General features: G+C 50.8%; 3 protein-coding genes across 3 annotated transcripts; 1 reads left to right on the forward strand and 2 right to left on the reverse strand.

Moving 5' to 3' along the window:
- Positions 1-1,301: 1,301 nt before the first annotated feature.
- Z519_10521 (eukaryotic translation initiation factor 3 subunit I) lies at positions 1,302-2,367 on the reverse strand (the record flags this gene model as incomplete). Its single annotated transcript, XM_016768237.1, has 2 exons — positions 1,302-2,309; positions 2,341-2,367. The coding sequence occupies 2 exons, from the start codon at positions 2,365-2,367 to the stop codon at positions 1,302-1,304; spliced, it is 1,035 nt and encodes a 344-aa protein (XP_016615705.1).
- Positions 2,368-3,068: 701 nt separating this feature from the next.
- On the forward strand, positions 3,069-5,888 carry Z519_10522 (uncharacterized protein; the record flags this gene model as incomplete). Its single annotated transcript, XM_016768238.1, has 1 exon — positions 3,069-5,888. One exon carries the CDS (start codon positions 3,069-3,071, stop codon positions 5,886-5,888), a length of 2,820 nt encoding a protein of 939 aa, XP_016615706.1.
- A 1,287-nt stretch (positions 5,889-7,175) lies between these two features.
- Positions 7,176-11,795, reverse strand: Z519_10523 (uncharacterized protein; the record flags this gene model as incomplete). Its single annotated transcript, XM_016768239.1, has 4 exons — positions 7,176-8,021; positions 8,087-10,837; positions 10,889-11,121; positions 11,171-11,795. 4 exons carry the CDS (start codon positions 11,793-11,795, stop codon positions 7,176-7,178), a joined length of 4,455 nt encoding a protein of 1,484 aa, XP_016615707.1.
- Positions 11,796-12,654: the final 859 nt, after the last annotated feature.

The following is a 12,654-nucleotide window of genomic DNA, read 5'->3' on the forward strand; positions in this document are numbered from 1 at the left end:
GAGCACTTGAATAGACTTACTGTTTGATCTCGATTAAGGCTTCACGGATGGCACAGAGCGACAAATAGAGGGAGTCCCGGATATCAAGGCAATGAAGGGTGAATGTCTAGCAATGGTGCGGCAGAAAGGGGAATCCATAGCTCGCTTATTCGGAGATGACGAGCAAGCCTTGTGGAATTGCTTCTGATGTCCTTCCAAGGCTTAGTATCGTATGCCTAGACAAGTGGAATAGACATAGGGCGAGCTGAGGAACAATTAGTGCTCCTCCATCGCCCAGTGTCAAGGTGTTCTCGGTGCAAAACTGAATCGGGCGTTTTTTCGTCTGACAAAATATTCAGCCTCATCACGTGGCAGTGGTTCGCTGCCTCGTATTAGGGATGTTTGCAGTACACAGCATTGCGTGAGAATGTGCAAATATTTCAGGAATATGCCTAACATATTGCCGACAGAGAGAAAGATAGGATTTCCCGATGTTTCTGAGACTGCTGCTCACTGTGACGTATAATCGGAGTACATATGGTCTAAGGGTACGGCAAGCGAGATTGTTAGAGCATATGGAGGTCTACCAGACAGAACAGAACTCGAGTCATTATCATATTGTCTAATTCAGCTCGATGGCACAATGATTGTGCAGCTCGATTTAAGAGAGATGATCCTAACGCGGCGAGAGAGCGACCACCTAGCGGCACGGAAATTTTGGAAACACATACGAGCGAAAGATGTTGCGTTCCATGCCTAAAACGCCCTCACATCCAACCTTCTGTCGAGAGATTGTAGCTAAGGCTTATTACTGGCAGAGGACAATCATGCCAATTATTGCCAAGACTCGTTTGCACTTAGTTGAGGCAACACAAAGCCGGATTATGGTGGCGCGTTTTTTCTCCTTTGGAGGCCCGCAAAGGTGATCACCTCGGTTCTAACCATTCATTCTGATCGAGTGTTTTGGAAGGGTCGTGGTTCAGCCGCCAGAATCCCTGTTCTGGCTGAGTGTCTTGGAAGAAAGGCCGATTGTGCAGATCCCTGACTAATGCTGTGTTCCGATCCTGGCTCGTCGAAGCTAGCCTGGTAGGACCACCGCCTCGGCTTCGACAGGGGCATTTCCAACAGCTCAACAAATGGTAGAGCTCAAGACTTGGTGATTGACATGTGGCCGCCTTGGTAGCAGATCACTTTGAGGAACAAAAAAGCGCCACCCCTTGGCATGGAGTCGGCTGATGAAGGCTCTTGTAAATCCCATTCGTCATAGATCATACACTCCATCATTGTAGGGTATCATATCGAAAGATGAAACGCAGTTCGACTCACTTCCGTGCTTGTTCTCTTTCCACCTCATACATGAAATCGAAATAAGGCTTGTCGAAAGCATGCATTCTGACGTAGCCATCCTCGCCGCCACTGGAGTATGCAATGCCTTGTGGGTGGACGGCGATGGTGTTTAGGGGGCCGAAGTGACCTCTAACGCGACCAATTTCATCCTCGAAGATCTTGTGGTAGAAGCGAGCTTCAAATTTGCCTTGGCGAGCAGATGTTGTGGTGACTTCCATAGCCGCTTGGCCGCCTCCAAGGATGACAAAGTCCTTCTTTGGGGTAATAGCAGCCGTATTTAACGGTGTGTCGGCAGTATATGATTTGAGAACGCTCAAGTCTCGTGAAGATAAGATCTTAGCTGTCTTGTCTTTTCCAGCTGTGATGAAGTAGGTCCGGTCGGGAGAAAATTGCAGATCGTTGATGGTGGTGTCATACTCATGGGCCTCTTGGGTCAATAAAAGCTCCCCAGTCTTTGCATCCCACTGACTGATAGACCCGTCTTCATGGCCGGAGATGATGTACTTGTCCAGGTAACTCCATCCCGCGACTGTGGGCTTGCTTTCCTCACATGTAATCCTCAAGCTGTGTTCGTCGGTCTGGTCTGTAAGGTCATCACCGTATCGGATGTCGTAGACCACAATAGTCCCCAAGTATCCCATTCGTTTTTCCGTGACTGCGAGCAGTTGCTTTCCATCCTCACTGAACGCGACCCGTTTGACCGCGGTCGGAAATTCCCATGTCTTCACATTCTCCCCTGTTCGAGTATTCCACAACTTGATCGTGTTGTCTGCCGCCCCGGAGGCGAGGAGCTCGGTGTTCGGTGACACATCGACAGTCCAGATCGCACCCTGGTGGCCATTGTATGTTCCTAGTCTTTCTCCGTTGCTGGTGTACCACGCGCAGATGACTTTGTCTTTCGCTACCGAGAAAAGGAGGTCGCCATCTCTGTTGTATTTGATTTGGTTGAGCGATCGCTCCTTAGCACATGCGTCAGTTTTGGTCTGAGGTAAATTTCCCCCCTGGACTACTCACATGGCCCTGCAAAAGTATCGGCCTCATATTTTGACGCAAAGGTCTATCTAAGAGATTACTCGAGAGTAGCAGGCGTCGGCAATCCTGAAAATTTCAAAGAAAGAAGACAGACCGAGTGTGAAATCCGAGCGTTGGAAGTCGAAGAGTCATGAAAGGGCAAGACGCGGCTGTGTGAGAAATCGGTGCCAAGCTCGAGATTTTCCTGAGTCATGTCAATCGCCCCCCACGAGTCATGACCATCCAAAAATCCTTCGTACAGGCTGTTCGAAAACATCGTCTCAACCTTTAACCGGCTCTCTCAATGATGAAAATACTCGAAGACCAGGGATAACTGCCTCGGTGGTCACCTGAGACGAGTTTTCTACGGAGCTTTGGGCTCTGACATGGCCAGCAGATTATCTAGTGCGACGCGTCCAGATTATATATTTGCAGCTCGCACCACTATCCGTTTCTCAATTTTCTCCAATAGTCCTCTCCGCCTTCCGACTTTACCCTCTCAACTTTCGTCTCCCATAAGCCTGACTGCTATTAGGGCTGCCTCTGAAGCCAGCTTGATCTGCAGAGGGGACAGACCTTCCGGACTGCCAGCTGCCCGCCCCAGGATAGTCTCTGCAATAGTTGGACCCCGGCTGCCCATATCGTCCACTAGCCAAGTCGCACGAGCCGAACTTTTCCAGGCCTCACCGTCGCCCCACTTCCGAGCTTTCTCAAGCATAGCGTCAAAGAAGATGGGAGCTACAAAGATCGATGGGAAGGCAATTGCCCAGAAGATAAGAGAACGGCTAGCGGCGGAGATCCGAGAGAGACAGAGGGTCAACCCACGATATATGCCGTGCTTGAAAATCATCCAAGTCGGTGATCGACCAGATTCGACCACTTACGTGCGAATGAAGCTGAAGGCAGCTGAAGAAGCGGGCATTGATTGTGCTCTGATCCATCTCCCTGACACAATTTCAGAGCCTGAACTAGTACAGCTGATCATTGGCTTCAACAATGATCCTTCTGTTCATGGCATTCTCGTCCAACTGCCCCTCCCCAAACACCTTTCCGAGCATACAATCACTTCCGCTGTTGTGGATGAGAAGGATGTGGACGGGTTTGGGGCTAGAAATATTGGAGAGCTCGCAAAGAGAGGCGGCGAACCTTTCTTCGTCCCCTGCACCCCGAAGGGAGTCATGGTGTTGTTGCAAGAGAGTGGTGTTGAGCCCAGGGGCAAGACTGCTGTTGTCCTCGGTCGCAGCGACATCGTAGGCAGTCCGGTCAGCTATCTCTTGAAGAATGCCGACGCCACGGTGACTGTCTGCCACTCCAAAACCCAACACATCAAAGATGTTGTCAAACAAGCCGATATTTTGGTTGCCGCTATCGGCCAGCCCGGCTTTGTTAAGGGCGATTGGTTGAAGCCAGGAGCTGTGGTTATTGATGTTGGCACAAATTACATATCTGATGCCTCAAAGACCTCGGGACATCGGCTCGTTGGCGATGTTGACTTCGAGACAGCTGTTGAGGTTGCTTCTCAAATCACGCCAGTCCCTGGTGGTGTTGGCCCTATGACAGTTGCGATGCTCATGCAAAATGTCGTCGATTCCGCATCAGCTTACTTTGAGAGACTCAAAGCAAGGCACGTCACTCCGATGCCAATAAAACTTCAAAAGCCGGTACCGTCCGATATTGAGGTTTCCAGATCGCAGCATCCAAGGCATATCACACAAATTGCTGCCGATATTGGCATTGCACCTCATGAGTTGGAACCCTACGGTGCTCACAAAGCCAAAGTTGACCTGTCGATTCTCTCAAGGCTGGCGCATCGTCGTGACGGAAAATATGTCATGATCAGTGGTATCACTCCAACTCCACTGGGAGAAGGGAAATCTACCACAACAATGGGCCTTACACAGGCATTGGGGGGTCACTTAGGAAAAGTGGTATTTGCTAATGTTCGACAACCAAGTATGGGGCCGACCTTCGGCATCAAAGGTGGTGCAGCAGGCGGTGGCTACAGTCAAGTCATTCCCATGGATGAGTTCAACCTTCATCTGACGGGTGACATCCACGCAATTTCAGCTGCGAACAACCTTCTAGCTGCTGCTATTGATACACGCATGTTTCACGAAGCTACGCAAAAAGATCGCGCGTTGTACAAAAGATTGGTGCCCAGTAAGAATGGGAAGCGCGAGTTTGCTCCGGTCATGCTCCGAAGACTCAAGAAGCTGGGAATCGACAAAATGAACCCTGATGACCTGACTGACGAGGAGATTCGGCGGTTTGCACGGCTAGACATCGATCCAGAAACAATCACCTGGAGGAGAGTCGTTGATGTCAACGACAGGCTCCTGAGAGGCGTCACGATCGGCCAAGGTCCCCTTGAGAAAGGCCTTACCAGACGGACAGCTTTCGATATTTCTGTTGCAAGTGAGTGCATGGCCATTCTTGCACTGAGCAACGACCTGAGAGACATGCGGGAGCGGCTTGGTCGAATAGTAATTGGCTTTTCAAAAGCTGGAGACCCTATTACTTGCGACGATATTGGCGCTGGCGGTGCCATGACTGCTCTCATGAGAGATGCTATCAAGCCCAACTTAATGCAGAGTTTGGAGGGAACCCCCGTCTTCGTCCATGCTGGGCCATTTGCAAACATCAGCGTTGGCAACAGCTCCATTCTAGCTGACAAGTTGGCACTGAAGCTTGCAGGGACCGAACCTGACGAAGATCACGAAGCCAAGGCTGGCTTCGTCGTCACTGAAGCTGGCTTTGATTTTACCATGGGCGGTGAAAGATTCTTCAACATCAAGTGTCGAAATTCGAGTCTCGTTCCCGATGTCGTTGTCGTTGTTGCCACAATTCGGGCACTGAAAGTCCACGGTGGTGGTCCAGAGATCTCACCAGGATCTCCACTTCCGGAAGCATACCGCACAGAAAATCCTGAAATGTTACGCGCTGGCTGTGTCAACCTCAAAAAACACATTGCGAATGCAAGATCCTACGGCGTCCCAGTCGTTGTGGCGATCAACAAGTTCGACACTGATACCGAGGCCGAGCTCAAAGTCATTGAAGAGGAAGCACTTGCTGCTGGTGCGGAGGCAGCCGTACCCGCAACCCATTGGGCTGAAGGGGGGGCGGGTGCGGTTGACTTGGCCAAGGCAGTAATTGAGGCTTCTTCAAAGCCAAAAGACTTTAGATTCCTGTATGGTCTTGAAGGGACTGTTCAAGAACGCATTGAGAAGATTGGGAAAGAGATGTACGGGGCAGGAGCGGTCGAGTTTAGCGAGTTGGCACAGAAAAAGGTCGACATGTACACTAAAAACGGCTTTGGGAATCTACCCATATGCATTGCAAAGACTCAGTACTCATTGAGTCACGATCCGGCGTTGAAGGGGGCGCCAACTGGGTTCACGGTCCCGATAAGCGACGTGAGGTTGGCCGTCGGCGCAGGCTACCTATATGCATTGGCTGCGGATATTCAGACTATCCCTGGTCTTCCAACAGCGCCAGGATATCTGAATGTCGACGTGGACCCTGAAACTGGTGAGATAGATGGGCTGTTCTAAATGGCCGACGTTGCAGCGGGATTTACAGTACGCATGATACACTTTAGACGACTTCAACAACTTTTGAGATACCCATTTCAACAATAATTCTATAGGTGATAGATTTCAAAACAAAATTCTATCGGGTTCAAAATAGGATCTCGATTCCCTTACGCTGGGCGAAAGCTGCCTATCACATCGGCAAGCCGGTCCATCCGTTCAACATAGACGGTTCCGTCGGAGTGTCTGCAAGCATGTTTTCTTGGCCCGATTTCACGAGGTCACCGTCTCATTGTTTATCCTCGTCATACTCCTTTCCACCAAAGTCCCTAACCACCACGGCGAGCTCAGCGAGAGCATCGAGAGAGCCTAAAGGTATATCCGACTCCCTCCGGGGTACAGGAAAAAGTCGGGGTGCAGAGGCCTAGCTCGATTCCTCCGGGGTTGGGGGTTCGCTTCCTTCTGACGGGGCATCGGTCATTGGAGCTCTTGAGACGAGCAAGTTATCTAGGTTCCCTTGTATCAGCCCAAGGCAATCTTTCGGGTGATATCGCTGCAGGCCGTTCAGACGTCCGCCTCCCTTTCGGCGGTCGTCCAGCATCCCCTCGGGCTTCGAGGGGCCAGGCGTTGTGGCACGCCTGACGGCCGGATTCTCATGGTTGAGGCAGTTTGTGTAGGTTGCTTAGAGGAATTCGAGCACAAATGATGACGCGGGAATTGATAATTCCAATCCTTGGTATGTTTGGCATACTTTCGTGGTGGCCCCTCGGACGAGGCTGGAAGATCTTTCGATGACTGTCTTATCAGACCTCACGGAAGTTTTCCTCTCGCATCAGCACGTCTGCCGCATGCCAATCTTGGAAGTGACACTGTTTCAGTTTCAAAATTCGTCAGATGGGCAGCGTGCGAATCCATCAGAGCTCGGCTCGGCCACTTTGGTGGTTCGACGATCCTTCCAGCGTATCGACTCAATTACTGTAAGTGGCCACGTGAGCATCACTGGGTTGAACCTGGGATCATTGGAGGGCGAGTGCGGTTTCCATAGGAGTATTCGCCTGTCTTGTTGTCAAGTGTTTTGAAGGCCGGTCCGGGCGCGAGGAAGCTCCCAACACAAGCAAGTGGTTTTTAAGGATGGAAACAAGCCAGATTCCGGTTGCCAAGGCTGCACCCCCTTTTTCTCAGTCACGTCGTTGAGGCTAGGAGAGGGGACAACGTTTCTTCCTCCGGCGCCAGAAAAAAATCCATCATCTACAATTACTCGCGTAGGCCAGTGATATTGGTAGAATCAGTTTCAAACCCAATCTTTTCCTATTTCCTGAATCTTGACCTCCAAAGCATTAGTCGTCTTGTGTCGAACGTCGCAACCTTTGCAAGGTAGAAAAGTGGGAAGGCTATTCCGGCATTGAAAGTGTTGTACACACACATGAGCCCAAAATTTCTCCAGCGATCCCCGTAGTCCATATTGCGGGTGACGAGATATTGATCGCCAGTCGAATACCGACAATACTGGCAGTTCGAAATGGCGTCCGGATTCGAGAGGTACCCAAACTCTTGCTGGATGAATGGGCCGGCGTATTTCATGCATGTCTGTCCCAGCGGAGGTTGGAAGACATTGATCTCCTGGGAGGCGCAGATGATGCGGGTACCGTGGATGACGTTAGAGATATACCCGCTCATCAGATACGTGTATGGTGAAGCGTGGTACATAAAGTGCCAGAATTGGGGAAGCTGGCTAAGCGGCTGCAGCACGCCATTGAAGGCGACCACGAAAGACGCAAAGACCGTGGTCAAAACAGCTGCTGTCTGAGAGTTGGGCGCAAGAGAGGCAATAGCGACGCCAAAGGTGGAAATCCACATTTCGTAGGCCATGAGGAGGAGCCACATGTAAAACCCTCTTCCCCCTTTTCCTGCGGTGCCATCCACCCAGCCTTGTGAGAAGTCGATCGCGAAGTACCATGGGAAGAAGAACAGGGTGCCCGCCAATATATTGAAGGTTATCTCCGTGAGGAGATTTGACAGGACAAATACGCTCCAGTGGTACATGCCTGAAGGATTTTCTCGCTCCGTGAACAGTTTCGCCAAACTCGAAAATTGTGGTTGGAATTGGTTCATGATTGGCATGCCTAGAATGGCTGATGTGAAAGATGCGAATAACTGCAGAATTGTCAGCCCTTGAATGGTTCGATTCGACTGGATGGAGGACGTCAAATGGAACTCACCTTGTTCTGAAGACCCTGTGGTGAGTTACCTTCTTTGTAAAATGTGAACCCCAGAAACAGACCGGCGACTACGTTCAACATGATCTTGCCCATGACATATTGTGGAATTCTCCAATAATGCACAAAGAGTCTTAACTGAACTGCAAGGTACTGGGTTGTCCAAGACTCGGCGAAAGCAGTTCCAGAGCTGCCAGCCTTGTGGTTCGAGTGCTCATGCTTGTTCATCTGTTGGCCGTGGCCATCGACATATTGGTCATGTAGGTCATGCATCGCTTGGGACATGTCCCGGTACTCTTCAGAGCTCATCCATGTCTTATTCCAGTCCCGACTGGATTGCGGGTTCATAGCTGCCCCAACGATGTCGAGCATGAATTCTGCAGGATTGCCGCCTAGAGGACAGTATTGACCACTCTTCTCCTCGAAATATCGGAGGACGGTTTTGGAGTGCTGACCAATCTCGCCAAAGTACACAGGCTTCCCACCCTTGGCAAGCAAGAGCAGACGGTCGAAATGTTCAAATATCATTGATGAGGGCTGGTGGATCGTGCATAGGATGGCTTGTCCAGAGTCAGCAAGCTTCCTCAGCAATCGTACAATAGACCATGCTGCCAAGGAGTCAAGACCGCTTGTAGGCTCGTCCAAAAACAGTAATATCTCCGGTTTTGCAACTAGCTCGACAGCGATAGTGGCTCGCTTCCTCTGTTCGATGTTGAGGCCTCCACTACCGGGAACGCCTATAATGGCTTCTGCAAAATCCTCCATCTCCATCATCTCAATGACCTTCTCCACGTACTCGAGCTTCTCATAGAGAGGTATTTCCTTGGGTTGGCGCAGTTTGGCCGAGAACTGAAGAGCTTCTCGTACTGTGGATGAGGAGAGATGGACGTCTTGCTGCTGTACATAGCCAGTCGTCCGGTGAAACGATCGGTCGGGCAGCTCGCCGCTAACGAGAAACTCTCCGTCCAGGATGCCACCGCGAAGCCGTGCAGCGAGAGCCTTGAGCAGCGTCGTCTTGCCTGCACCAGATTCTCCCATCAAAGCCGTGAGGGTACCCGGTTTCACATAGCCTGTTATGTCATCAAGCAATCTCCGGTGGGAGCCGTCCGGGAGTATGATGTCGTAAGTCACGTTCTTCCACGTCAGAACCTTCTTGCAGGTAACAAGTTCTTTTGTTGCGGATACGTGTGATACAATCTCTGTCATGACTTCTTCGAAGTCTTGTGCTCCTTCTTCGTCCTCGTTGAGCCTTGCCCTTTTCCTAGAAAGTCTCTTCACTTGTTCTGGCTCATGCCCTTTTCTGTAGTACAGGCGCTCTCGAACATGTCGTGAAGAGGCAGTTCTGAATTCCGTCGCCACGGTCAGTGCGACAACAAAACCACATAAGAATGCACACAGAATGCCCACATTTCTCCACACATGGGAATAGTGATAGTCGAATGAGATTTCAACGTAGTCATCGCCATTGACAAACCGCTGCCCTGGTTTTGACCCTGTCACGGCGCAGACTTGGTTAGTGGCGGATGCATTGCTGTACCCCGGGCCAGAGGGAACTAGGGTGTCGCAAGGTGCTGTCGTGTCATGAAACTCGTTGGCAATCAGAGTTTCGAAAGCAAAAGAAAGTGGGTTAACGTAAGTGATCCACTTGAACCAAGGGTGCATGCTGGGCTTTGGGATCGTGTATCCGGTGTAAATGGCGTATGCCAGTACCAAAAAGCCTGCAGCACCGATCGCTGCTTCGGGACTGTTAGTGAGGGCAGCTATTGTTCGAAACCAGGCACTCATGACCAGAGTAGACAAGTATGTAGTCAGCCATAGGATGAAAAAGGCGCTTGCTTCCCGCTTCAGTCCCACCAAGAAGTAAAGGATAATGTCGAATATAGTCACGTTGACAATCTTGTAAGGATATTCAACCACCAAACTCGCTAGAGAGTCCAGAAATGGGTGGTACATCGCGTACGTATTTTGGCGTTGGATGATGGGTCTCTGAGAATACAAAGTGCCAATCTCGGCAATTGTTTGGAGAGAATTGAAGAGGATTGCGAAGAACAAAGCACCTCCCTTGGAGAAGTATCCCGAGGTTGAGTCCGTTACATTGTAAAACAGACTTCCCATAATCAGGGACATGAAGACAGAGCTGAAAGCGGTTGCCCCCAGGAACGCCTTGTCGCCGACGAATCGGCAAAAACTGCGTCTGAGGTTTGCGGCAAACTGAGTCATAGTGTCGACGGTGTAAATGCTGCGCTGTCGCTGATGCTTTGACTTGTTCGCTGAACGATAGGTTTCATACTTTGCAAGTTCTAGATTGCACTGGCGGAATTCCTTCTTGTATTCCTGTATTTCTCTTTGGAGCTGGGAGTACTGATAGCTGAGTTTCCAAAGCCTGACAAAGTCTTCTGGAGACCTCGGCACCTTCGGCTCCCAGCCAGCTCTGGGCTTCCGGGCAGTTGGGTCGCTGATGGCGGTGAGGAAGTCTGCTGTTGTCTGGTGCGGATGGCATTCAAAGCCCATGTGTTCGAAATAGTGTTTCGCGTCCGGCACCGTCCCAAAGAAGATTTGGTGGCCTTGATACAGCACGGTTACCTTGTCAAACTCCTTTGTCAGAGTCTCGCCGCCTTGATACAGCGCGACAACGGCGGTTTGTCGGAAAGCTTTGGTCATGGCCCGAATCGTATTGATGAATTCCTGCGACGCTGAGGAGTCGAGCCCGTGAGTGGGATTGTCCCACATTGTGACCGATGATCGCATTGCGAACTGAACATATCAGAAACTTGTGTCTTCCCAAAGAGGGCTGGGGTTAACAACAGCTTCAGCCAACGATACCCGCTTGCGTTCACCACCACTGATACCCTGAACGTACTCATTGCCAACTCTCGTCTGGAAGGTGTGCTGCACCCCCAGCAGACTACCATACACGTCTGTCATGGACCCGATCAATTTTGCCCGTGACTGACCAGCAACTTTGGCCTTCGGCGTTTTGGTTTCAGAGGCAAAGTCCAAAGTATTGCCAACAAGAAGATAGGGAAAGTGAAAATCAACTGCTCTACTTGTTAGCAGAGTCGACCAAGCTCGAAGTCGTCAACACACCATCAGGAACATAAATTGCATCTCCTTTGAATCGACGCTTGAATTTCTCGATGTCGACTCCGTTGTATTTGATTTCTCCTCCCACGATCAACTCACCCTGTTTCTGTCCACTCAGAGCCTTGAGGAGGGCGCTGGAGACAAAGCCCGGCCGACCTAACACCAGCAGCATTTCGCCCTCCCTGACAACTCCGTCAATTCCATGCAGCAATAGGCTCTCGGGGTGGGGCCTTCGCATTAGCAAATCTCGTGCAGCCTTGATAGGCTTTTGAACAACAGCTGCAAGGGTTTGCTGAGTTCCGATGTTTAATCCCGGCTGACGGACGGAGAGATTTGCAAAGGCAATCGAGGTACAAGACGCTTTCTGGGGAAGATTCTGCTTGTGCAGTAATGAGACCAGGGCCCGGAGTTCATCATTTAGAGACACGGTGCTATATGTTTCCTGTGCAGTTGATGTCGTTGTCATCCCGTCTCCGAAAGGAATTTGTGTCTCCTTCTCATGGGTGGACGGATCATCGCAAAGCCCGGTGACAGAGCCTTTCCTCGGTGGCAAGGACCGTGCCTGCTGTGGTTGATGCAACCCATCTTCTTTATCTCCATTTCCATTCTTGTAGCTAGCGGGATTCATTCTTTGCGTGAGAACTTCCTAAATCATGAAAACATGGTACGGCTAGGGGCAATCAAACGAGGCCAAAAGGCCATATCCTACTTCAGACGCATTTGTATATAATAGGATGCGAGGATGCGTTCAAATAGAAACGACTGGCAAAGCCCCGTGGCAAGATGGAGTTAATGTCTTTCCCTGCAAGTAGAGTGGTAAGTACTTGAGTAGGCATTTCGGAGACAAGGGCCCGTTGCGACACTCGCGAGGGCTTTCGAAGACGCTTCGAATCGGAGACAGCACGAATGGCTGGGCCGGGGTATTCGGCGAGCAGCTTGTTGTCGCATGAAATGAAAAGGAACACGAGAGCTGGAGGTGTTGAGGGAGGGGAGGCAGGGAGATGTGTGGTTTTCGATCACCTGGCGGCGTAACAACGTAAGGGTGTACCGCTGTAACGCTGTTGTTTCGATCCGGTATCCGTTGCATGGGCCCTTGGTATTGGAGTTGGCGGTGCAAGTTGGTGGTGGTGCGAACACGAGAGTCTCAATTGATCGACCCAATGGTCGACAGTAAAGATTTCACGTCTCGTGCCTGTGTCTTGGCCTGGACACAAGTAACCACGTGGGCGAGACTCTCCAGGCTTCTTCTCTTACCATGGACCAGCCACATCAACAACGTCCTCCGTTCTTCCGTCACGCCACCGCCTGTTTGAATTATGAATCCATAAACCTGCCATATCGTGCCTGCTGCCGGACTTTGCTTCAAACTGGCGACCCGCCGCGGCTCCGCCCATCGCGAAAGATTCCCACAAACCATCTAGACCTCTCTTGACCTCTCCCAGCTCATTCGACAAGGCAGCGCATCTGTGCTAGATCATGTCGCCCAA

This window comes from Cladophialophora bantiana (genome assembly GCF_000835475.1).
Source record: "Cladophialophora bantiana CBS 173.52 unplaced genomic scaffold supercont1.18, whole genome shotgun sequence".
Lineage (NCBI taxonomy): Eukaryota > Fungi > Ascomycota > Eurotiomycetes > Chaetothyriales > Herpotrichiellaceae > Cladophialophora > Cladophialophora bantiana.